The 21,497-nt window shown below is 45.4% G+C and overlaps 1 protein-coding gene and 1 long non-coding RNA gene across 5 annotated transcripts in view; one reads left to right on the top strand and one right to left on the bottom strand.

Moving 5' to 3' along the window:
• Positions 1-21,497, bottom strand: part of LOC110505582 (kinesin-like protein KIF26A) — a 99,198-nt gene that overhangs the window by 16,216 nt on the left and 61,485 nt on the right. For 3 of the 4 annotated variants that reach the window (XM_090220814.1, XM_036962476.2, XM_036962477.2), the window contains 3 exons: positions 3,426-3,618; positions 525-734; positions 38-131 (listed from right to left, as the gene is read on the bottom strand). In XM_090220814.1, the coding sequence (XP_090076940.1) occupies positions 38-131; positions 525-734; positions 3,426-3,618 (497 nt within the window). Of the gene's footprint in view, positions 1-37; positions 132-524; positions 735-3,425; positions 3,619-9,651; positions 10,878-21,497 lie in introns of those variants that run through there. The other variant, XM_036962478.2, reaches the window with a different exon arrangement.
• On the top strand, positions 12,987-14,461 carry LOC110505585 (uncharacterized). The gene is made up of 3 exons (XR_016491984.1): positions 12,987-13,247; positions 13,560-13,657; positions 14,294-14,461. It is a non-coding gene; the product is annotated as an uncharacterized LOC110505585 (long non-coding RNA).

Here is a 21,497-nt window from a genome sequence, read left to right as displayed (position 1 = left end):
TCTTTGCCTGATGAGGGGAGTAGAGGGGCTTACTTACCGAGCCTGACGTGGCCGAAGCAGAAGATGCAGCCGTCCGCACCATTCACCACGGACTGGATGACCTCAGACACCGTCCCTGAGCACACCTCCGCCTGACGGAGACAGAGAGGGAGAAACATAGAGAGTGTGTGAGAGAGAGCGATAGGGGGATTAGAGGGCAGAACAGAGTTGCCTGGCTGTTACTCAATCACCGTCAAGTAAACATGTCCTCAGTGTCTGGCCCTTCCACTTTGATCTTAATTTGGCCATGGTTCTACTAGACTGTAAGGTCTGGACTGGGAGAGGAGAGGTTAGATATAACTGGACTATGAAAGGAGAGCTTAGATATAAGTGGACTGAATTCAATTCATTCCCCAGACTTAAAAGCCCCAGCTGTTGAGGCCCATACTGGGAAGAATGCTCCCGACCCAAGAAAGGCATCTTTTCACTAAGTCCCTGGACTGCACCCAGCCAGCATACACAGTCTGCAACTGCTTGGTCCTTACTTGAGAGGCATCTTGGGTAAACACTGCGTCGAAAGCGAAGATCTTTGGGATGGCCACGGTGGCTCTCCTGTGCCCTGAATTGGTGTGGTCGTTGACTGAGGGGTCGTAAAGGGTCAACTGCTTCTTCCTGGGGTCCACCTTCAGGAAGGACATGGACTCGGACGAATCAGGAGCCTCCAGGGAGGGGCAGATACGCATCATCACTTTCACCTGCAACACAAGGAGAGGAGAGGGAAAGCGAGAGAACATAGATGTAAGTAAATATGGCAAATGTGTTAGCACACACATTAAAAACAGATATAACAGGCAGATAACATGGCACATACAGTACACACAGCAACAGGAGACATGGGAGGAATTTGTAATGGAGAGAGAACAGAGTCAACACAAAGCCTAATGGTGTCAGTGTACGGTTGAGATTGTAAATCATAACAGTAATGACTGTGACTCTGAGCCGACCACCATGCTGAGGGATTATCCAACTAGCAGGCTGCTCTCTGGACCAAGAGCAACTCTGTAGCATTGAAACATATGGCCTCTCTCTCTCTCTCTCTCTGATCTGTTTGTATTGAGTCTAAACTTAGTCCATAGATTCTGTGTCGCTTCAGTTGTCACGATACACCATGATCCTAGCAGGATGGTATGTCACTGGTCGTGTTCAAGGTGTTGATTTAGCAAACCTCTACTGTGACATCTCTCATCTAGTCTAATGTTGGAACTATGTTATGGCCATGACAAGTGGAGCTATTCTGCCAGCTGTGTCTGTTGGCACTTCCTGAACTGGAGAGAGCAGGTTTCATCTGCATGCACACCACGTTATAGGTGAAGCTGTGTGTGTGTGGTGTATGCGCGTGTTTTAATCTATGTCAGTCTCCCTGACTAAACCCCTCAAACAAATTCACACTTTTTATTCTGTGACAACTGCAATACCATTTATAAAGAACATGTAGGAGCGGATGATTCCTTTGATAAGAGAAACATCCTCACTCTGTCAACATTTTATTGTGAAAACTCAGTGCGTTTCGGGTTTAGCATAATGGTAGACAATCCACTGAACCAGTGTATTGGCACGCTCCCCCACTCCTTCATGGTTACAAACAGCTTGAGATTTAACAACCATACATTGATAAGGAGTTCAATCTGGGACAATAAAAATAACTAAAACCTCCGTCGCAAAAAACCAAAATGACTATGATGCCTGTGAGAGGCTCTGTGGTATGAAGCAGCTGATTATAATTCTAACTGTTCCCCCACCTCCCCTTTCTGCAAAGGCAGCAAAACCTACACCTAAGTCTGGTCCTTTCATCCTCTGTGTGTCTCTCCTATGTCATTCGCAGCACGCCCACACAAAAGGCCTATTGTTCCCATGGCTTGTTTATAAATATTGCCACAGATCCTGGCTCCGGCACTAAGGAACAATGTGTGGTGGCGATTCCATTCTGCCACCGAGGGAATTCCTCTCCAGTGTTCCGCCAAGTGCAAACTCTCTTTGTGCTCCGTGGGGGGCTGTTATCGTGACTGACGTGTACATATGTTGAGCAAATTACATTTGCTATGACATTTAAACCGGGCTTCCATATATATGACTGCTGAGCCAACCGGGTGAGGGAGCGATAGCTAACGTCTAGAGCTGCTATATTTACATTGGCAGAGATGTGATACCAGGGCCGGCGAGGATCGGCTGGAGCCGCTGCATTTTAACACCTCGGGCCTCTCTGCTAATGGCCCTGTTCCCCTATCTCTTGATCCCACCAAGAAGTGGTGGCTGGGGGAAAATCATGTAGAGTGGTACCACATGTCCAAACCCTCCACAAAACACATTGAATGGCTGTAGTCTGGGTCAGCATTGACATCAACTCTTCATGGATGGATATGCGTGTCTTGAATAAATGCATAAGAAAACATCACAGCACCCATTCCCCTCATTGTTTCAGTCATTTCTTCAGAAATGCACACTGTAGATTAGGTGTAAAGGAGCTGGGATGAATTGTCTACCGCAGACAAAAGAATGTTGGCAACTCAAATCGTGTTGGCTGCGGTTCCTCAAACAAGCATTGTTTCACAGCAGTGAACTCTTGGTAGTCTGAACCAGGTGACTGCAAACTTCAAAAATGTCTGAGACACAATGACAGGTTGAGTTTCCCATAACAGTGTGCTTAATGAAGAGGAAACCTGGGGTTATAGACTCAGAACAATGCTGTAAACAAGCTGATTTCCCTTTTCAAAACAAGCCTATGGCTGTCACAGATGTCTAGCTCAGTGAATCAGGTGTAGGGAGAGGAAGCGTCTTAATAACGCCTGTCTTTTATGAAGTGAGATTTACAATATGGGACAAAATCTCAATGCCGTGGAAATTTGGCAGAGTAAGCAGCGACTTCCCAACCAGGTGGGATCTAATCTTGTTAGGGGACTTCTTCTACTCTATAAATACAGAATCTCAGTCCAGCAAACAATACCCAATAAACCTGAGAGGAAAGATGTGTTTATACAGCACTGACGCTAATGACAGACCAATCACCGACATCCTGCTCGATTTCATCATCAGGTTTATGGAACGCAGCTGGCAGAAATCCACTGTAATAATGTTTGCAAACTTTCAGCTTAAAGTGAATTTGATTGGATTTTTGTATTTTCTTTCCCTCGCAAACTGTAGTCAATTCAGAGGGAGGAATGTGGCCCTAACAAACTGAGTGAATTCATGACATTCCAGCAGGCTTATCTGCCTGCATCTGTATGGACTGGACCAGACGACTGGCTGCCTATAGACTAATGTGTCGCCACTGTGCATTCTCCCATTTAAAATGTCAATCACTCATACATACTTTATATGCGTGTATGTGGGTGTGTGTGTATGTACAAACGTTTGTGTCTGTGTCTGTGTGTGTGCCTGTTGCTCCTTACCTTTCCCATCCCAGGGTTCTCCTTGACCTTTGAGACAGCGTGAAGCAGGCATGGTGGGGCGGGGGGCGGTGAGAGCTGCAGGGTGCCACTGAAGTTGGTGGGGTAGATGGAGGGCTGCTGGGCTCCGGAATGCAGCAGGGAGGGAGACTGGTGCTTCTTCCGCTTGGACGAGAGGTTCAGCTTCTGAGCTGCCCTGGGAGGAGCAAACACAAGAGTTTAGCCTAACTTCAAAAACATACAATTTAGCCAGCCATCTGTAATATGCTGGGCAGGAAGGAAGAAACTTCATAGGAGCCACCAGGCATCTCTTTCTTCCATAGTCGACTGGGAAAGCGCGCTCCCGACCCTCCTCCACTCCCAATGCTACCTCCCTTTCAACTCCCCACTTCCTACCTGGGGCCAAGGCTTTGTAAAACGCTTCAGTTCTTCACTTCAAAACAGCAACATAGAATTCTCAAACGCTTTAATTTCAGCACTCCAATTGCTCATGCACTGCTAAAGACACAATGAAGCCCAATTCTGCAGCAGGGGTTTGCAGGTGTCTACATAAGAAAAGCAGCCATTGACACCTGTGTTGTCAGTGGGCCAGCAGATGCTTGTCATGGTGCTAATGTACACTAAATTAATAAATGTATCTTCGTCAAACACGACACACCTGTCAGGAACATGACAGGTAAGGATGGCTGTGTCGCAGTTGTGCCGTACAGGTAAGGCTGTTGCAGTGATTGCAGTGCCACGGTAATCTCCTTCTATGCACCCTGGACATGCGTTTGTAGTACCTAACTTGCTAACGACCTGCCGGTAATGGTCTGGTATTCAGTACTCTATTGTCCCTCTAACCACTCTGATGTCAATGCAAATGCAATCTAAAATCACATCAAACACTTATCATCAAAACAGCACTATGTTTTTAAAACTCACCATCTGGCGACATTTTGTTACCTCACTGTGATCAGTGATCAGTTTGAAGAAAGAAGTTCAACAACGGGTTGCTTCAAAGCCAAACACAACAAAATGGACTGTGCTTTCTAAGGTGATTATTAACTCAAAGCATTTAAAATGTTGCATGTAGAACACCCATAAGCATATTAGAGCTTATGAGTCCGAACACCCCCCCACCCAAATTAAAATAATGACTGTGTAATAGCCTACAGCATATTATGCACGGCAGAAAAACATATACAAAAATATCTAAAGGTGTCTTTGGAACATAATTGGTCTAGCCTATACTCCAAAATTAAACTAATTCTAGTAATCACCTTTGAGTGTGGACTGTATTATTATGCATATTGGATGGACTGGTTACCTTATGCTATACTCCTAACTTTCTATCCATGAGTCTGGGAGAGAACGTATAGGCCTAGGCGATGCTGTTGGTTCATTGATGTGCAGGGTGGCTTACAGAGTTAGCCTTCAGTTACAGCAAATTTTATATTTGATTTTGAATAGCCTAGTAATAGGCAATTTCTTATATTTTCATAATTAATTGGCTGATATTACCTTTAACTACAGAATATCTCACCACTGTGCGTTTCCTTGGCACAGAGTTTGTGCAGAATATCACCTGTCGCGCAGCGAGGCTGCATTCTCCTCAAACAATGGTTGATGTGTGAAGTGAAATAAGTGTTCTTATAAACCCAGACATGTCTATATCCTGTGTGGTTGCCACTAAAACGACGACGATCCCAGCTGTTACAATATTATTTCTCAGCAACTCCGCTATAAAACCGGATTAGCCTACCTGGGATGATTTAAGAACGAACTGAGGAAAAGCAGTCTCCCATTCGCTATTTGAATGCATATACAGTGGGGAGAACAAGTATTTGATACACTGCCGATTTTGCAGGTTTTCCTATTTACAAAGCATGTAGAGGTCTGTCTTTTTTATCATAGGTACACTTCAACTGTGAGAGACAGAATCTAAAACAAAAATTCAGAAAATCACATTGTATAATTTTTAAGTAATTACTTTGCTTTGCACGGCCATTGAATAGGGGTGGTTACAACGCTGAACTGCAGTCAGGTCAAGACCCTGGTACAGAAAAAGATGGCGCTGAAGAACATGGCAGACGTTTTACATTCTCCCAACCAATTGTGCTCTAACCTGTACACGGACTCGGTACCGGTGCCCCCTGTATATAGCCTCTTTATTTTTATTCTGTTACTTTTATTATGACTTTTTATTTTAGTCTACTTGGTAAATATTTTCTTAACTCTTCTTGAACTGCACTGATGGTTAAGGGCTTGTAAGTAAGCATTTCACGGTAATGTCTACTCTTGTTGTATTCGGCGCATGTGAGAAATAAAGTTTGATTTGGTGAGGATGACGAGCACGCATATGAGCGTCCCTGAGACGGTTTCTGACAGTTTGGGCAGAAATTCTTCGATTGTGCAAACCTACAGTTTCATCAACTGTCCGAGTCTCTGGTCTCAGACGATCCCGCAGGTGAGAAGCCAGATGTGGAGGTCCTGGGTTGGCGTGGTTACATGTAGTCTGCAGTTGTATTGGATGTTCTGCCACATTCTCTAAAATGACGTTGGAGGCAGCTTATGTTAGATAAATGAACATTCAATTATCTGGCAACAGGACATTCCTGCAGTCAGCATGCCAACTGTACACTCCCTCAAATCTTGAGACATCTGTGGCATTGTGCTGTGAGACCAAACTGCACATTTTAGACATGTTCCCAGCACAAGGTGCACCTGTGTAATGATCATGCTGTTTAATCAGCTTCTTGATATGCCACACCTGTCAGGTGGATGGATTATCTTTCAAAGGAGAAACGCTCACTTACAGGGATGTGAACAAATTTGTGAACAAAATGAGAGAAACAAGCTTTTGGTGGGATATTTTATCACAGCTCATGAAATATGGGACCAACACATTTGACATATTATTAAAGACAAGATTAAATTGAGAATAGTCTGTTGGGTAAAATATGATCCTTTGATGAGAGAACAGCGTGTGCAGCCTGAGGCATGGAATAGAGCTAAAGCTTTTGGGGGACTTTTTTTGAATAGTCAATAGCCTACAGTCACACCATGCAGCTCATGTATGTTTTGATTTCTAAGACATTCTACGGTTTGTATTATTCACAACAAAATTTGCCAAATAACTCAATCTAGTGTATTATTACTTTTACGCTCAACATAGCCAATTCATATGCACACTCGCTCAGGAATAGGAAAAATATCCTTTATTTTATTCAGTACAATTATATTATTTTTAGTATAGAATCATATAATATAAAATAATGGCACGTGACTTATAACGTATCTTGTCTGCTAAATGAACTAGCCTACAGCATGGTGCATAGCCAGATAACATACAATAGACTGATTCACATTCTGTTCTTCTGAAATACATTTTCTTCATATCATGTTTCTTTGGATCTGCCTAAAATAAATGAGGGATTTATTGTGATGGTGTATATTAAATGGATTTATTTGACTTTTTAAAAAGTAAATGTTCCAAAGGCACGCATCAGCGGCTTGTATGCATGAGGCCTGGAGATGCTAAACATGTTTATGTTAATGAACGCTCATTTACCGTGAGACCTGCAGATATTTGCATGACAATAACCGACTGACAAAATTACCACCACAGCCCTACTTACAGGCAATGGAAAAGTGATTGTGACCAGAAACGTTTCATATTTCATATGTTACTCTGGTATAAAGATTGTTGGGGGCTCCTGATCATGTCCCATAGAATCAATGACTGATTCCAGAATCTCCCATTCACTGAGTCCCATGATGGACAGATTTGGTGAGGAGAGTGAGAGAAATAGATCTCTCCTGGTACTGTGGACAAGTTAGACCCGAAGTCTCATTAAGTGGTTGTCTTTAAGCAGTTCCGCTATTCTGGCGTTTAGCAGGGCTCTCAGGGTAAGATCTAGCTCTGTGATGAGACTAATTAAAATCCACTGTCATCCTTCTCGCTCTCTCGGAGGCGGAGAGTGAACACTGGAGAAGAATAGATTGGCCAGCTGAGTGAGACGCACGCATTCCTTTCAGTCTTAACTCTTGCTGCTCGCAAGACAGTGCCAATATCTGACTGCAACTCTACCAGCTCTGTAACAGTCAGCCACACTTATAACAGCCAGTGATATGGCACAACTGTGTTACCACCAAACTTCATCTTTAAAGTCAAGGTCAGAGTAAAGGAATACGCACAGGAAATCCAATGCATTGAATGCTTTTCAGTCACACAGTTAAGAATCAGAGAGATGCAAGAGACAAAGAAGCCGTTGTCAATAAGAGGGAGAGAGTGACAGAGAGAAATAAAGATGGTATGAGTGATGAAAAGAGGAGAAATGTGAAGAGGGAGGGTTACAGCTAGCGAGAGAGAGACAGTTCATGTGTGTCTCTCTCAGTGAGAGGCTGTAGCCTGAGAGCCCAGTATCCTGAGCTCATTAGTCCTGTTCTGGGCTCCTTCGGACAGGGTGGGCTGCTGCCAAAATATACCCCTCTCTACCCCCTGGAGTGACAGCCACACCCCTCCCCACCTTGCCCCCTCCCCAGTACAGCACGCCCCATGCAGCGACAGCCCAAGAGCACAATCAGGGAACACACCGCTGGCTGATGGAATAATTATTGCATCCAAGAGGGTTACAGGAGGAGGCTCTCCCCAGGGACCAGCCTGTGTATGATAGTATGAGGAAGAGAGTGTGAGGGAGAAAATGAGATGGAATAGATGAATGCGAGATGGTAAAAAATAAAGAGAAACTCGGCACATACAGTGTGTGTGTGCCATTTGGTGTGTGTGTGTGCTTGTGTACATGTCAGTCTGCACATTTCAGTCTGCACATGTATGAAAGGGAGGCTGCATTACACATTCATTGTTCAACAGAAAGTCTCTCTCTCTCTCTCTCAGATGAGTCACATTGAGATGCGATTGTAGAGATGCAAGGAATCTGCCAACATGACAAAGACACACAGCAACAAACAGTAAAATACAATTAACATTCGGATAGGAGTCATAGGTTCCCTTTTTCGCTTTTTTCCCCTGTCCCTCTGGGAGCCCATACGGCATTGCAGGGTATGCCTGTAACCTTGAGGGTTAGAGCCAGTCACACAATGAGAAGAAAAGGCACGTGTGTCTGCTTGAAAGGCAAGAGAGTCAGGTTTGTATTCTGCTGTTCCGTCAGAGCCACTCAATGGGTGATAAGCAATAACAGTGAGTGCTCGCCTCTGTAACAACGCACACACACCCTAATGGGGAAATTAATTGCTTGTCACATGGCTTTCCCTCTCTTTCTATTTCCCCCTCACCTTCAATGGAACATGTGCAGGGAGGAGAGGCTCAGATTCCCTCACACACTACAGCTTGCCCACCTGTTCAACACACATCTCCATACTAATGAAGGCATTTCAGTACACACACCGTGGGTCTGAATGCATGCTCAGACACATTAACTGCATTTCAGTACACACACCGTGGGTCTGAATGCATGCTCACACACATTAACTGCATTTCAGTACACACACCGTGGGTCTGAATGCATGCTCAAACACATTAACTGCATTTCAGTACACACACATTGGGTCTGAATGCATGCTCAAACACATTAACTACATTTCAGTACACACACCTTGGGTCTGAATGCATGCTCAAACACATTAACTGCATTTCAGTACACACACCTTGGGTCTGAATGCATGCTCAAACACATTAACTGCATTTCAGTACACACACCTTGGGTCTGAATGCATGCTCAAACACATTAACTGCATTTCAGTACACACACCTTGGGTCTGAATGCATGCTCAAACACATTAACTGCATTTCAGTACACACACCGTGGGTCTGAATGCATGCTCAAACACATTAACTGCATTTCAGTACACACACCGTGGGTCTGAATGCATGCTCAAACACATTAACTGCATTTCAGTACACACACTGTGGGTCTGAATGCATGCTCAAACACATTAACTGCATTTCAGTACACACACCGTGGGTCTGAATGCATGCTCAAACACATTAACTGCATTTCAGCGCAACACAGAAGAGGGAAGAGAGATTCTGCAAGTTAGAGGATTATCAAGCAATACAGCACTGTAAGTAGGAAGCAAACAACTAGCTTCAATCTCTCTCAAATATTTTCTACAACATGCATGTCAAATTATGAAGGTTTAGTTAAAATACTACATTGTATTTGGGCACTATTGGACAATCTAATAAAAAGACAGTAGAAAAGACAGAGAGATAGAGAGTACTTACAGCTCTTTCCAATCCATTATCTAGTTAGTTGTCATAGTCAAAGAGCGCAAAAGTGTTCAAGCTCAACTTTAGGGTCCATGTCTCCATTTCCAAGGTTCTCCATTACTTTAGCATGAGAGAAGCAGAAAGAGGCGGGGCCGATCCCTTGCTGGGGCAAGGGGGGTCCTTTTTACTCTGATCACAATTATCGAGGGTTCCACTTGATTTCACAACGGTTTGTAAGGAGCAAAGGGGACGGGGTGGGCACCAACGTCATCCTAGCTGACTAGGAGGGGGGGGGGGGGGGGTGGATAGTAAAGAGGTCCCAGTGAGGAGGTCCAGGGGGTCCAGACAGGTGTTAAGGTTGAAGCGAGAGGAGAAGGCAGAGAAGAAGAGATCAGAGGGGAGAAAAGCACCTCTCTGTACTCTGTACATATTCCAGTGAAACAAACACCTGTTCTGTGTCCACGTCTGTGTTCTGTGTCCACGCCTCTCCAAAGTTCAGTCTCAGTTCAGAGATCCAGTACCTCCAATAGAAGCAGATTCTCCAGCACTTTGGCAAGATGTTCTTACTCCTATCTCTCTCTAATTCACTCTCTCATTTTCTGTCCTCTTCTCTTTTAGCCTCTCCTTTTCTGCCCTCTTCTCTTTTAGCCTCTCCTTTTCTGCCCTCTTCTCTTTTAGCCTCTCCTTTTCTGCCCTCTTCTCTTTCAGCCTCTCCGTTTCTGCACTTCTCTTCCAGCCTCTCCTTTTCTGCCCTCTTCTTTCAGCCTCTCCTTTTTTACCTTCTCCTTTTTCTTCCCTTTCACTTCTCTCCTCGCTCTTCATCCAACTGGTTTGTGTTTATTTCTTCCCTCTGTTACTCCCTCCCATCCATGCTGTTACATCTCTGCCGTGTGGCTGTAGCAGGGAGTCCTGGTGGCTGTGTCCTTCCCTGTGCCCCGTGCCTCTGGTTGTGGGGATAAGGGGGCGGCAGCAGTCAGAGACATCCAGGAGGGGGAGAGAGAACCAGTGTGGAGCCTGGGCTAGGAGGGCTTCAGGGGAATGGGGAGAATTCCTGCTCCCGTTCCGGCTCTCAATCCTGCTCCTGCTGCCGGAGAAATGCTGGCAGCTGTCCTGCCGTGTCTCTCTCTCCTTTCCTCTCTCTCTCTCCTGCGCCCTCTCGCTCTCTCTTCTCAGCCCAGCCCCTTTTCCCTCCGACAGCCATACGAGGTGTCAGCACTCTACTGCTGGCTGCTCGCGGTGTTATCGGCAAGTGCTCTCGCTCTCTTTCTCCACACACTGACACGAGCGTGTGCGCGCGCGCGCACACACACACACACACACACACACACACACACACACACACTGAATACCTCATGCATAAATGAACGCTCTCTACTTTTGCCTATCCAAGACTTCAAACAGATTTGGTTAGTATGCCTACAGCACATGCATGTGTGTGCCTGTCTGTCTGTCTGTGTGTTTTTGTTTTACTATCCTTGTGGGTACCAGAAGTCCTCACAAGGATAGTAAAACAAGGACAATTCAGAGACAAGGAAAAATGCTATTTTAGACTTAGGGGTTAGGTTTAGGGTTAGGGTTACAATTACGGTTAGGCTTACAATTAAAGTTGGGGTTAGGGGTTACGGTTAGGTTTAGATGTTTGGGTTAGGTATAGTTTTAGGGTTAGTGTTTTGGGGTTACGGTTAGGCTTAAGTTTAGGGTTATGGTTAGGTTAGGTTAAGGGTTAAGGTTAGATTTAGGGAAAATAGGATTTTGGATGGAAATCAATTATTTGGTCCACACAAGGGTAGCAATACAAAAGTGTGTGTGTGTGTGTGTGTGTGTGTGTGTGTGTGTGTGTGTTTCTTTGTCTTTAGCTGAGAATGTAATTAGTTAGATGAATGAGATAATGTCATTAATTATAAGGAGTGACACATAGATAAGAAGCGAGATACTTAAGTGTGTGAAGACGGATAGACCATTGAATCAGATGCTGGCTGAGCGATGCTTTGACTCAATGGAAAGAGGGAGGGGAGGAGGACAGACAATGAACAGATGAGAGGCAGATTTATGCTGGGAAGACAGAGACCGAGAGGACACTCAATCTGGTCAAGGGGAAAAGGGGGAAAGCAGTGTGTATGAATGGGCGAAGCTAGTATGACAGTGGCCTGTATTTCCATGACTGCCAATTTACCAGAAGGTAAAAGCTCTCCTCTGGTCTTGTTTAAAAGTCAGTCTGATTTCCACACCATTAGGGTGAGCAGAGTGGCTCTGCAATTCAGCAGACAAATACAGTCACTACAGAGCTTTCCCACTGACACATTGCCCCATCTGAGCTACAATGGATTCTGGTTTCTGGATTCTGGAGGCACAAAACAAGCTACACGGTCCCCCATAATGCAAACAAAATTCAGTATAGAGTGACTTAGTTCACATATGATACCTTGGATGTTTTTGAAGGGCAGTGATATGGAAAACCCCACCGACCCCTGGCCAGCTCCTACCTACAGATCCACTGACCCCTTTCAGAACAAGACTGACAGTGATCAAAACTAATGTGGGCATTGGTCATCGTGACAACTTTGGTGAGGGGGGAGGCGTGGACATAGAACAGGTGTTTGTTTCACTGGAATATGTGAAATGTCAACCACTTGAAGAATTGGGGAATCCCTACTGTTGACCAATCACCGGCAAAAGGGTGTAGACTTCGTCTACCGACTTCGTCTACCGACTTCGGCTTGCCTCGAGAAAAATTGTTGTGCGCACGAACAGCCGAAAAGCCCTTGCCAAAGACCAAAACGTTGTCATAATATATGCATGCGGACTCCTTTAAACCCATTGGGATCAGGCTCGGTGTGGTTTCATGTGTACATCAAAACAGCGTAACTATAGGGTGTCACCATTGGGCCAAACTCTCAATGTCACCCTCTGTACAGACCCTTTGGACAGATAACGACTATAATATATAGAAATGAGCCAAGGTAAGATAAATGCAAGAACAGCACTGGCAGCACAAATAAAGGCTCTGCTAGGCTTTTGTTAATGATAGAAAGGACATCTACATTTGGGGCTGGCCTGCAGCAAGGGGGGGGGGGGGTTCTGCTGCTTTCAAAGCTTCACAGTTTGGCCTGTTGTCAATAATCTCTCTGAATCCCTTTTCAGGCTTTGTCAAATTAGCAAGAGAAATTCCACTGGCCTGGAGAGTCATTAGTTGGCGCACCCATTAGCTTGTTTGTGCAAATGTGTCTCTGTTCCTCAGCCCAGCTCCAAAGCTCTTTAGGTAGCAGGACCTTTTCCAGCCTAATTACCATGTTGGCTCCATTTACTATCCCTGACATTTTCTTTCTCCGGTTTCCCCTCTTTTCTCACCAGACAAGATAACGGTGCTCTGGCCATTCATGCATGGATCAGATCACTGGGGTTGATATCAGACTGCATTAACCCCTCCAGTGTGGGTCTGCCTTCTCTGGTGATTAGCAGCAACCAAGCTCCTGTCTGTCTGAATGGAGATAGAAGCTCTGGGCTCCAGCCAGACCGTACATGTAAAACACACTGATAACAACCACATCACAATGAACCCACCTCAATGCAGTAGCAGACCTGCTGGAGTCTGTCTCTCCTGCTCTCAACAGGTAAGACTAGAGGTTAATAGTTATAGGTTTGTAATGGATTAAAGGAATGGCCAAAACAGTGTCTTACGTGTAGCAAACAAAGAAGTGCCACATCAGCATATGTGTTCAGTATTGATTGATCTCTAGGTTTCTTCCTAGGTTCCTGCCTTTCTATGGAGTTATTCCTAACCACTGTGCTTCTACATCTGCATTGCTTGCTGTTCTGTATCAGCACTTTGTGACATCTGGTGATTTAAAAAGGGCTTTATAAATACATTGGATTTGATTGCATGCATGTGTTTGTCAATCAGCAAAGGTGTGTTTTGATTAAAGGAACCATCAATAGGATTTCTCCCTGGAGCTCAGATCTGGTGTATACATCATCCTATTGATGGGCTGACCTTGACATGGACTCCCATGGTGCCATAAGGGTGAGAGAAACATACTATATATGCATGTTGTTTGAAGTCCTATGTATGGTGACTCAACTGTAGGGGAGAAACAGAGGGTTTGTTGGACTGCTGTTTTATATCACCACATTTGGGCACCAAAACAAGGCCAATCATCCACCTCTACAGAACACTGACAGTGTTGAGGACATTAACAGCACCTCGTCAAAAATTATGTTGGAGTAAACAACATCTGCATCTCTGCAGTGGCCTGGATTGGCCAGAGAATCAGGTCATGTACAGACTGACCGACAGACAGACAGACAGACCATTGCTAAGCCTCTCTCTGATTAAGCTGAGATGACATCAGGACAGGCTTGGGCAGGGGACTGGACATAGGGATGATAAATAATAATATTAATAATACATGGGACTTAGTGTATAGCGCTTTTCATGGACACAAAGTCGCTTTACAATTATAGAAAACAACAAAATAGTCTGTCACACCCTGATCTGTTTCACTTGTCTTTGTGCCCATCTCCACCCCCCTCCAGGTGTCGCCCATCGTCCCCATTATCCCCAGTGTATTTTTACCTGTGTTCTCTGCTGGTCTGTTACCAGTACGTTTTGTTTGTCAAGCCAACCAGCGGTTTTCCCTTTGCTCCTGTCTGTTTCTAGTTCCTGTTTTCTAGTTTTCCTGGTTTTGACCATTCTGCCTGCCCTGACCCTGAGACTGCCTGCCGTTCTGTACCTTTTGGACTCTGATCTGGATTACTGACCTCTGCCTGGCCTTGACCTGTTGTTTTGCCTGCCCCCTGTTCTAGTAATAAACTTTTGTTACTTCGACATTGTCTGCATCTGGGTCTTCCCTGAAACGTGATTGAGACAAAACAAAACATCAGACTAAACAAAACATGACTAAAGAGGGGTGAGCTCAAAGATGGGAAAGAGTGTGATGCATTAGTCTATGGGAGGAGAGGGTTGGGATTTGGATACGAACCTGGGTAAGGTGCTGCTCAGTATGGTGAAGAGAGGAGTGACTTTCGGGGGGGGGGGGGGGGGGGGGGTATTTAGGTGTGGCTTTAGGAGGGACTGAAAGATAGTGATGGTCTCCGAGTCAAGAATGGCTAGAGGGAGGGAGTTTCAGAGGAGCAACCCTGGGGAAGGCCCTGTCGCTGAAGCTCCTGAGCTTCGACCTGGGAATGACAAGGTAGCCTGCTGTCGTGGAACGATGTGTGTGTGTGTGTGGGTTGGTGGGGGAGACGAAAGTCTGAGAGGTAAGGAGGGGCAAGGTGGTGAAGGGCTTTGTAGGTCAGAAGGAGGATCCTGTAATCAATGCGTTGGGAGAGAGGGAGCCAGTGGAGTTCATGGAGGACAGGGGCAATGTGCTGATAGGACTTAGTATGGGTGAGGAGTCGGGCTGCAGAGTTTTGAACCATTTGGAGCTTATGGAGGGAGCTTGAGTTGATGCTGGAGACTAGTGAGTTGCAGTAGTCAAGACAGAAGGAGATGTATGATGTAATAGTGTAGCCCTGGCCTGGCAGCAGGAAGGCACGCGCACCAGATACAAATTTACTATCAGGGCCACTGGGTAGATCATTAAGAACAGGGAAAAAACACTCACACACAAAGCTTTTCACCACAGGGAATTGAGGTAGCTAGCTATATCTCAGTGGACCAGAGACCCCATCTAAGTTCCCATGAATCCCCGGTTCCACTGAGGGACAGTTTCTCCTGATGTATGTTGGGTGATGTACATTGGGGCAAAAAAGTATTTAGTCAGCCATCAATTGTGCAAGTTCTCCCTCTTAAAAAGATGAGAGAGGCCTGTAATTTTCATCATAGGTACACTTCAACTATGACAGACAAAATAAGAAAAAACAATCCAGAAAATCACATTGTAGGATTTTTTATGAATTTATTAGCACATTTTTTGAGAACTTGCACAATTGGTGGCTGACTAAATACTTTTTTGCCCCACTGTATATATACATGCATTAGCCCCAACACTGACTACATGTGGAGTGTATAGAGTGGAGGTCATTCAGAGTGGGCTCTTAAATAACCTGTGGCGATGTGGGAAAATGGCTGCTTATACAGTGTGGAGGGGTCTAGTGTTACCTGGGCCCCATGGGGGAGGAGTGGAGGAGAGTGAGCTCTGCATGTCCACTTCTCAAACTGGAGCTGTGGAATGACAAGGCTGACGTGTGTCACAACTTCCGCCCAAGTTGGCTCCCCTGCCTGTTCGGGCGGTGCTCGGCGGTCGTCGTCGCCGTCCTACTAGCCGCTACCGATCCCTTTATCGTTTGTCTGTTGGTTTTGTCTTATTAGTTTCACCTGTGTTTATTTTGGTTTAATTAGCTTCCCTATATGTAGTAGTTTGACCCGCCCTTGTTTTGTGTGGGATTGTCTTAATGTTATGTGTGTGCATGTTAGGTAGTGGTGAATTGTCTTAATGTTATGTGTGTGCATGTTAGGTAGTGGTGGATTGTCTTTATGTTATGTGTGTGCATGTTAGGTAGTGGTGGATTGTCTTAATGTTACGTGTGTGCATGTTAGGTAGTGGTGAATTGTCTTAATGTTACGTGTGTGCATGTTAGGTAGTGGTGGATTGTCTTAATGTTACGTGTGTGCATGTTAGGTAGTGGTGAATTGTCTTAATGTTACGTGTGTGCATGTTAGGTAGTGGTGAATTGTCTTAATGTTACGTGTGTGCATGTTAGGTAGTGGTGGATTGTCTTAATGTTACGTGTGTGCATGTTAGGTAGTGGTGGATTGTCTTTATGTTACGTGTGTGCATGTTAGGTAGTGGTGTATTCTTTACTTGACACCCTGTGGTTTTTGGGTGGTCTTGTATAGTGTCCTACGTCCTGTATATTGTTGGGCTTATTATTTTGGTGTGCAAGAGTAAAGCACTTCAACTCAGTTACTCTCTCTCTCTGCGTCTGATTCCTGCACCCACCTAGTCCCGCGTGACAACGTGTGATATCAGTGTGTCGCCCATGGTTTAGTCTGGCTGTGAGCTCTGCCTCCTCTTTAGCTGGGATGTTAACCTCAGTGAAATCCACCAGGATAAACGTTCCTCTGTTGTCTCTCGACCTTTCTCTATTCTCTACATAACCCCATCTCACTAAATGCAACTCATGCCTAAAACTGCAACTCATCACAGAAAATTCAATTTGTTCAAAGAGCATTTAGACCACACACAATGGGCCCCTGAATATTTTTGCAATTTTGCTTGTTTTATAGCATTGGCAATAACTTCTAGCTTCTCATCTCTGTTTTTCACCCTGTCCTTATTCGTCCCCGTCTTGCATCCATATTCAGGTTCCCTTCAACAAACCAACTCAAAGGGATGGCAACTCTAGTTCATTATCTACTTGGTCACTATAGAAGAGTGTGTCTCTCCAGTCATCTTTCTGCAGAACATTAAAATGGAGGAAAAAACAGGCTTATCTCACTGCCCGTCAAAATCTTATCAATCTTAAGCCTCTACCTCTTAACTGACTTCCGTCCTGCAGTCTTCATGGTGCTCTAAAGGGATGGTCCTTTCTGCTAGGTTCGTTTACACAGCATCCAGGAGGAAGTGGACAAATACCTCTAGGCTAGGATTTATTGAGTTTCTATAAAGCCTAACCAGAAATAGATGGATGAATCCCTGACAGGCCAACCAAGCAGCTATGAATGTGATGTCCTGTAACCTGACCAATAACCTGCTTACATCGTTACAAACGCACTGGACTGAAGCTTTGGAGAAAAGCCTTTTGTTCCAACAGGATGTGCAACATGCTCTTTGTGTCGACACGCTGGCTGGCCTTGGACACAGAATACCAAATGGGGCATCATTTGTATGCTGACTGCCCAAGGCTGCGGGTATCTTTGCTGCACTGATCTCTGGTCAATTAGCCAAGCAGAATCCACACACATACAAAGACCTACAGTACAGGGTATATTCAGTCCTACACAGTCCACAGACAGTCCTACAGTACAGGGTACATTCAGTCCTACACAGTCCACAGACAGTCCTACAGTACAGGGTACATTCAGTCCTACACAGTCCACAGACAGTCCTACAGTACAGGGTACACTCAGTCCTACACAGTCCACTGACAGTCCTACAGTACAGGGTACATTCAGTCCTACACAGTCCACAGACAGTCCGACAGTACAGGGTACATTCAGTCCTACACAGTCCACAGACAGTCCTACAGTACATTCAGTCCTACACAGTCCACTGACAGTCCTACAGTACAGGGTACATTCAGTCCTACACAGTCCACAGACAGTCCGACAGTACAGGGTACATTCAGTCCTACACAGTCCACAGACAGTCCTACAGTATAGGTACATTCAGTCCTACACAGTCCACAGACAGTACAGGGTACATTCAGTCCTACACAGTCCACTAACTGTCCTACAGTAAAGGGTATAGCTGCGCTATAAAGACTGGACTGCTGTCACATCACAGCTCTTGGTTATTCTCTGCTAAAATGCAACGCAAAGCACAGAAACTGTGAAAATATGGTTGATCTATACGACATATAAAGAATATTTCTCTCCCTTTCGCTTGAGTAAAGCAAAAAAGGCACCACTGTGTAAAAACACCACAATCTCTCATGATCTCCTTAGCATTCATGTGAAACTCCATGTGGAATGAGGTGGGAAAGGAGCGATTAAGGCGATGGAGATAGAGAACAGACGACCCACAGAAAAAGGGGGAGTAAGGGAGAGACAGGGAGAAAAAAACAGAGTAAGGTAAAGATGGGGAGGAAGGGAAATGACATGGAGAGAAGAGAGCTGGAATAGGTGAGAGAGAAATAGACTAGAAAATAGACAGGGACCACAGGAGAGAGAAAGAATGTTTAAGGGGGAGAACGAATGCGAGAGAGGGAGGGAGACAAGGGTGTGTCTCAGCGGGAGGGGGATAGTGTGTGTGTGTGTGTGTGTGTGTGTGTGGTGGTCTGTACAGCCTGGTCCTCTCTAGGATCACTGAGTTGGCCTGGTGCCAGTGAGGGGCTGTCTGAGAGGAGGTAAATCATTTTCTGCCTGAGAAAGTAACACAGAAAAATTATCATTGGGGCTCCGCCACAGTCAGTTTGGAATTGCTTTATTCCCAAAGTGCACCAAGACGGGAATCCCGTCGACCTAAAATACATGGAACAGTTGGAGTCTAAATGGAAAACATTCTAATTAAAATTGCAAAACTCCTGGTTCTGTGTTTTTTATTTAACTAGTCTAGCCAGTTAAGAACAAATTCTTATTTACAATGACGGCCTACTTGTAAAGCCACTCGGCCAAAACCTCCCATTACCCGGACGACGCTGGGCCAATTGTGCGTCACCCTATGGGACTCCCGATCACGGCCGGTAGTGATACCGCCTGGGTGCCTTAAACCAGTGCCTTAAACCGCTGCGCCACTCAGGAGGTCTGTGTTGCACTGGGCAGAGGTAGACTTTGGCAGTTGCTTGTATCCACTGAGGGGCAGATTGTATTTTTAGGTCCTGGAGTCATTTTGTTGGATACCAGCTCAAGGAATCAAGGTTTATGCCAACAATGCCAATAGAATCAATCCCAATGAATGTAGCATGAAACAGAATCTACAATGCCAAGGTTGACTCCTTAGATGAGGGAGGGAGTGTTGTTGGAGATGCAGCCAGGGACCTATAAGGGATGTGTGAGCTGAAACACCTCCCTGCCACAGCTTCCTGTGCCTTTGTGTTTCCCCCACTGCCCATAAAGAATTGTGTCCACAGAAGTCAAGCCCAGAACTCCTACACCCTACAGCCCCCCTCCTTTCCCCAGCTTCCATCCCACTTCGCGCCCATCCAATTGAGAGGCCAGGCACCCCTCCAAGGAGGGTTTAGAGCGGCCACAGGAGGGATCAGAGGGGGGTAAAAGTCAATCATTCCATTTGCCTCCTTAATGGTATACACAAACACGCTGTGCTAATGTGGCCTCTCCAAGCATCTGCTTAAGCCCAGGTGGGGAAGCCCAAGTAGAGGACTTTAGCTCGGTAGCCTCCATTTGTCATTCTGAGATAGAGGGACCAATTTTTGGCCCCTGGAGGAGAGATCTACAAATCGTTGTCAAAATGTCTTCATCCAGTAGGAAAATATATCTTCTGCAGATTGACCATAACTGACTTACTAGAGTCTTACACACCAGGAGAGGAGAGAAGTGTTGGAGGAAAAGGAGAAAATACACCATGCTGATTTGGTGTAAACTGCTGACTTGGTGTAAACTGCTGACTTGGTGTAAACTGCTGACTTGGTGTAAACTGCTGACTTGGTGTAAACTGCTGACTAGGTGTAAACTGCTGACTAGGTATAAACTGCTGACTAGGTATAAACTGCTGACTAGGTGTAAACTGCTGACTAGGTGTAAACTGCTGACTAGGTGTAAACTGCTGACTAGGTGTAAACTGCTGACTTGGTGTAAACTGCTGACTAGGTGTAAACTGCTGACTAGGTGTAAACTGCTGACTAGGTGTAAACTGCTGACTAGGTATAAACTGCTGACTAGGTATAAACTGCTGACTAGGTGTAAACTGCTGACTAGGTGTAAACTGCTGACTAGGTGTAAACTGCTGACTTGGTGTAAACTGCTGACTAGGTGTAAACTGCTGACTAGGTGTAAACTGCTGACTAGGTATAAACTGCTGACTAGGTATAAACTGCTGACTAGGTGTAAACTGCTGACTAGGTGTAAACTGCTGACTAGGTATAAACTGCTGACTAGGTATAAACTGCTGACTAGGTGTAAACTGCTGACTTGGTGTAAACTGCTGACTAGGTGTAAACTGCTGACTAGGTGTAAACTGCTGACTAGGTGTAAACTGCTGACTAGGTGTAAACTGCTGACTAGGTGTAAACTGCTGATTTGAACTATTTGGAGAAAGTCATATTTTTCCCCTGATTTGATGCAGTGTGTGACAGATTATAATGAAGATATGATCCTCCCTTCTTTCTGGGCTGTAGCATCCCCACCCCCTACTGCTTACAAAGATTAACAGCTACTTTCATCTCCTGCAGAATATTTTCTACTGCTCCACTGATGCTGTTTCCAGGTACTCCACCACACTGTTATGTTGTCTTCACAGGTTGCAGAGGATGTGGAATAAAATTACACTTCCAACATGTCTTGAGCTGAAACCTACTCGCCCACGTCTTCGCTGAAAGCCTCAAGAGCACATTTGTGCTCAGAGCAACACAGTACTGTAAAGCAGAATGTGCAGTGAATGTGGAATATTCATTCAATACCACAATATCAAGCTGTCATTGGCTGATACAAGAGAGAGATGGGGAGGGAGAGAAAGACAAGAGAGGGATGGGGAGGGAGAGAAAGACAAGAGAGGGATGGGGAGGGAGAGAAAGACAAGAGAGGGATGGGGAGGGAGAGAAAGACAAGAGAGGGATGGGCAGGGAGAGAAAGACAAGAGAGGGATGGGGAGGGAGAGAAAGACAAGAGAGGGATGGGGAGGGAGAGAAAGACAAGAGGGATGGGGAGGGAGAGAAAGACGAGAGAGATGGGGAGGGAGAGAAAGACAAGAGAGAGATGGGGAGGGAGAGAAAGACAAGAGAGAGATGGGGAGGGAGAGAAAGACAAGAGAGAGATGGGGAGGGAGAGAAAGACAAGAGAGGGATGGGGAGGGAGAGAAAGACAAGAGAGAGATGGGGAGGGAGAGAAAGACAAAAGAGGGATGGGGAGGGAGAGAAAGACAAGAGAGAGATGGGGAGGGCGTTTTCTTGCGCCACTCCTCTCTGTCATTAATCAGAGCCTGGCAGGGTAAGACACCTAGCGATTATTTATTTGCTTTCCTCCACGTCGAGGCTATCACAACAACCAGGCCAGGCCGAGCCCCACAGGCTGCTGGGAACACATT

The sequence above is a fragment of the Oncorhynchus mykiss genome, chromosome 25, assembly GCF_057628025.1.
Source record: "Oncorhynchus mykiss isolate SJ-2025 chromosome 25, ASM5762802v1, whole genome shotgun sequence".
NCBI lineage: Eukaryota > Metazoa > Chordata > Actinopteri > Salmoniformes > Salmonidae > Oncorhynchus > Oncorhynchus mykiss.
The sequence above is the reverse complement of the archived record's forward strand: the minus strand, read 5'-3'. Positions and strand labels throughout refer to the sequence as shown.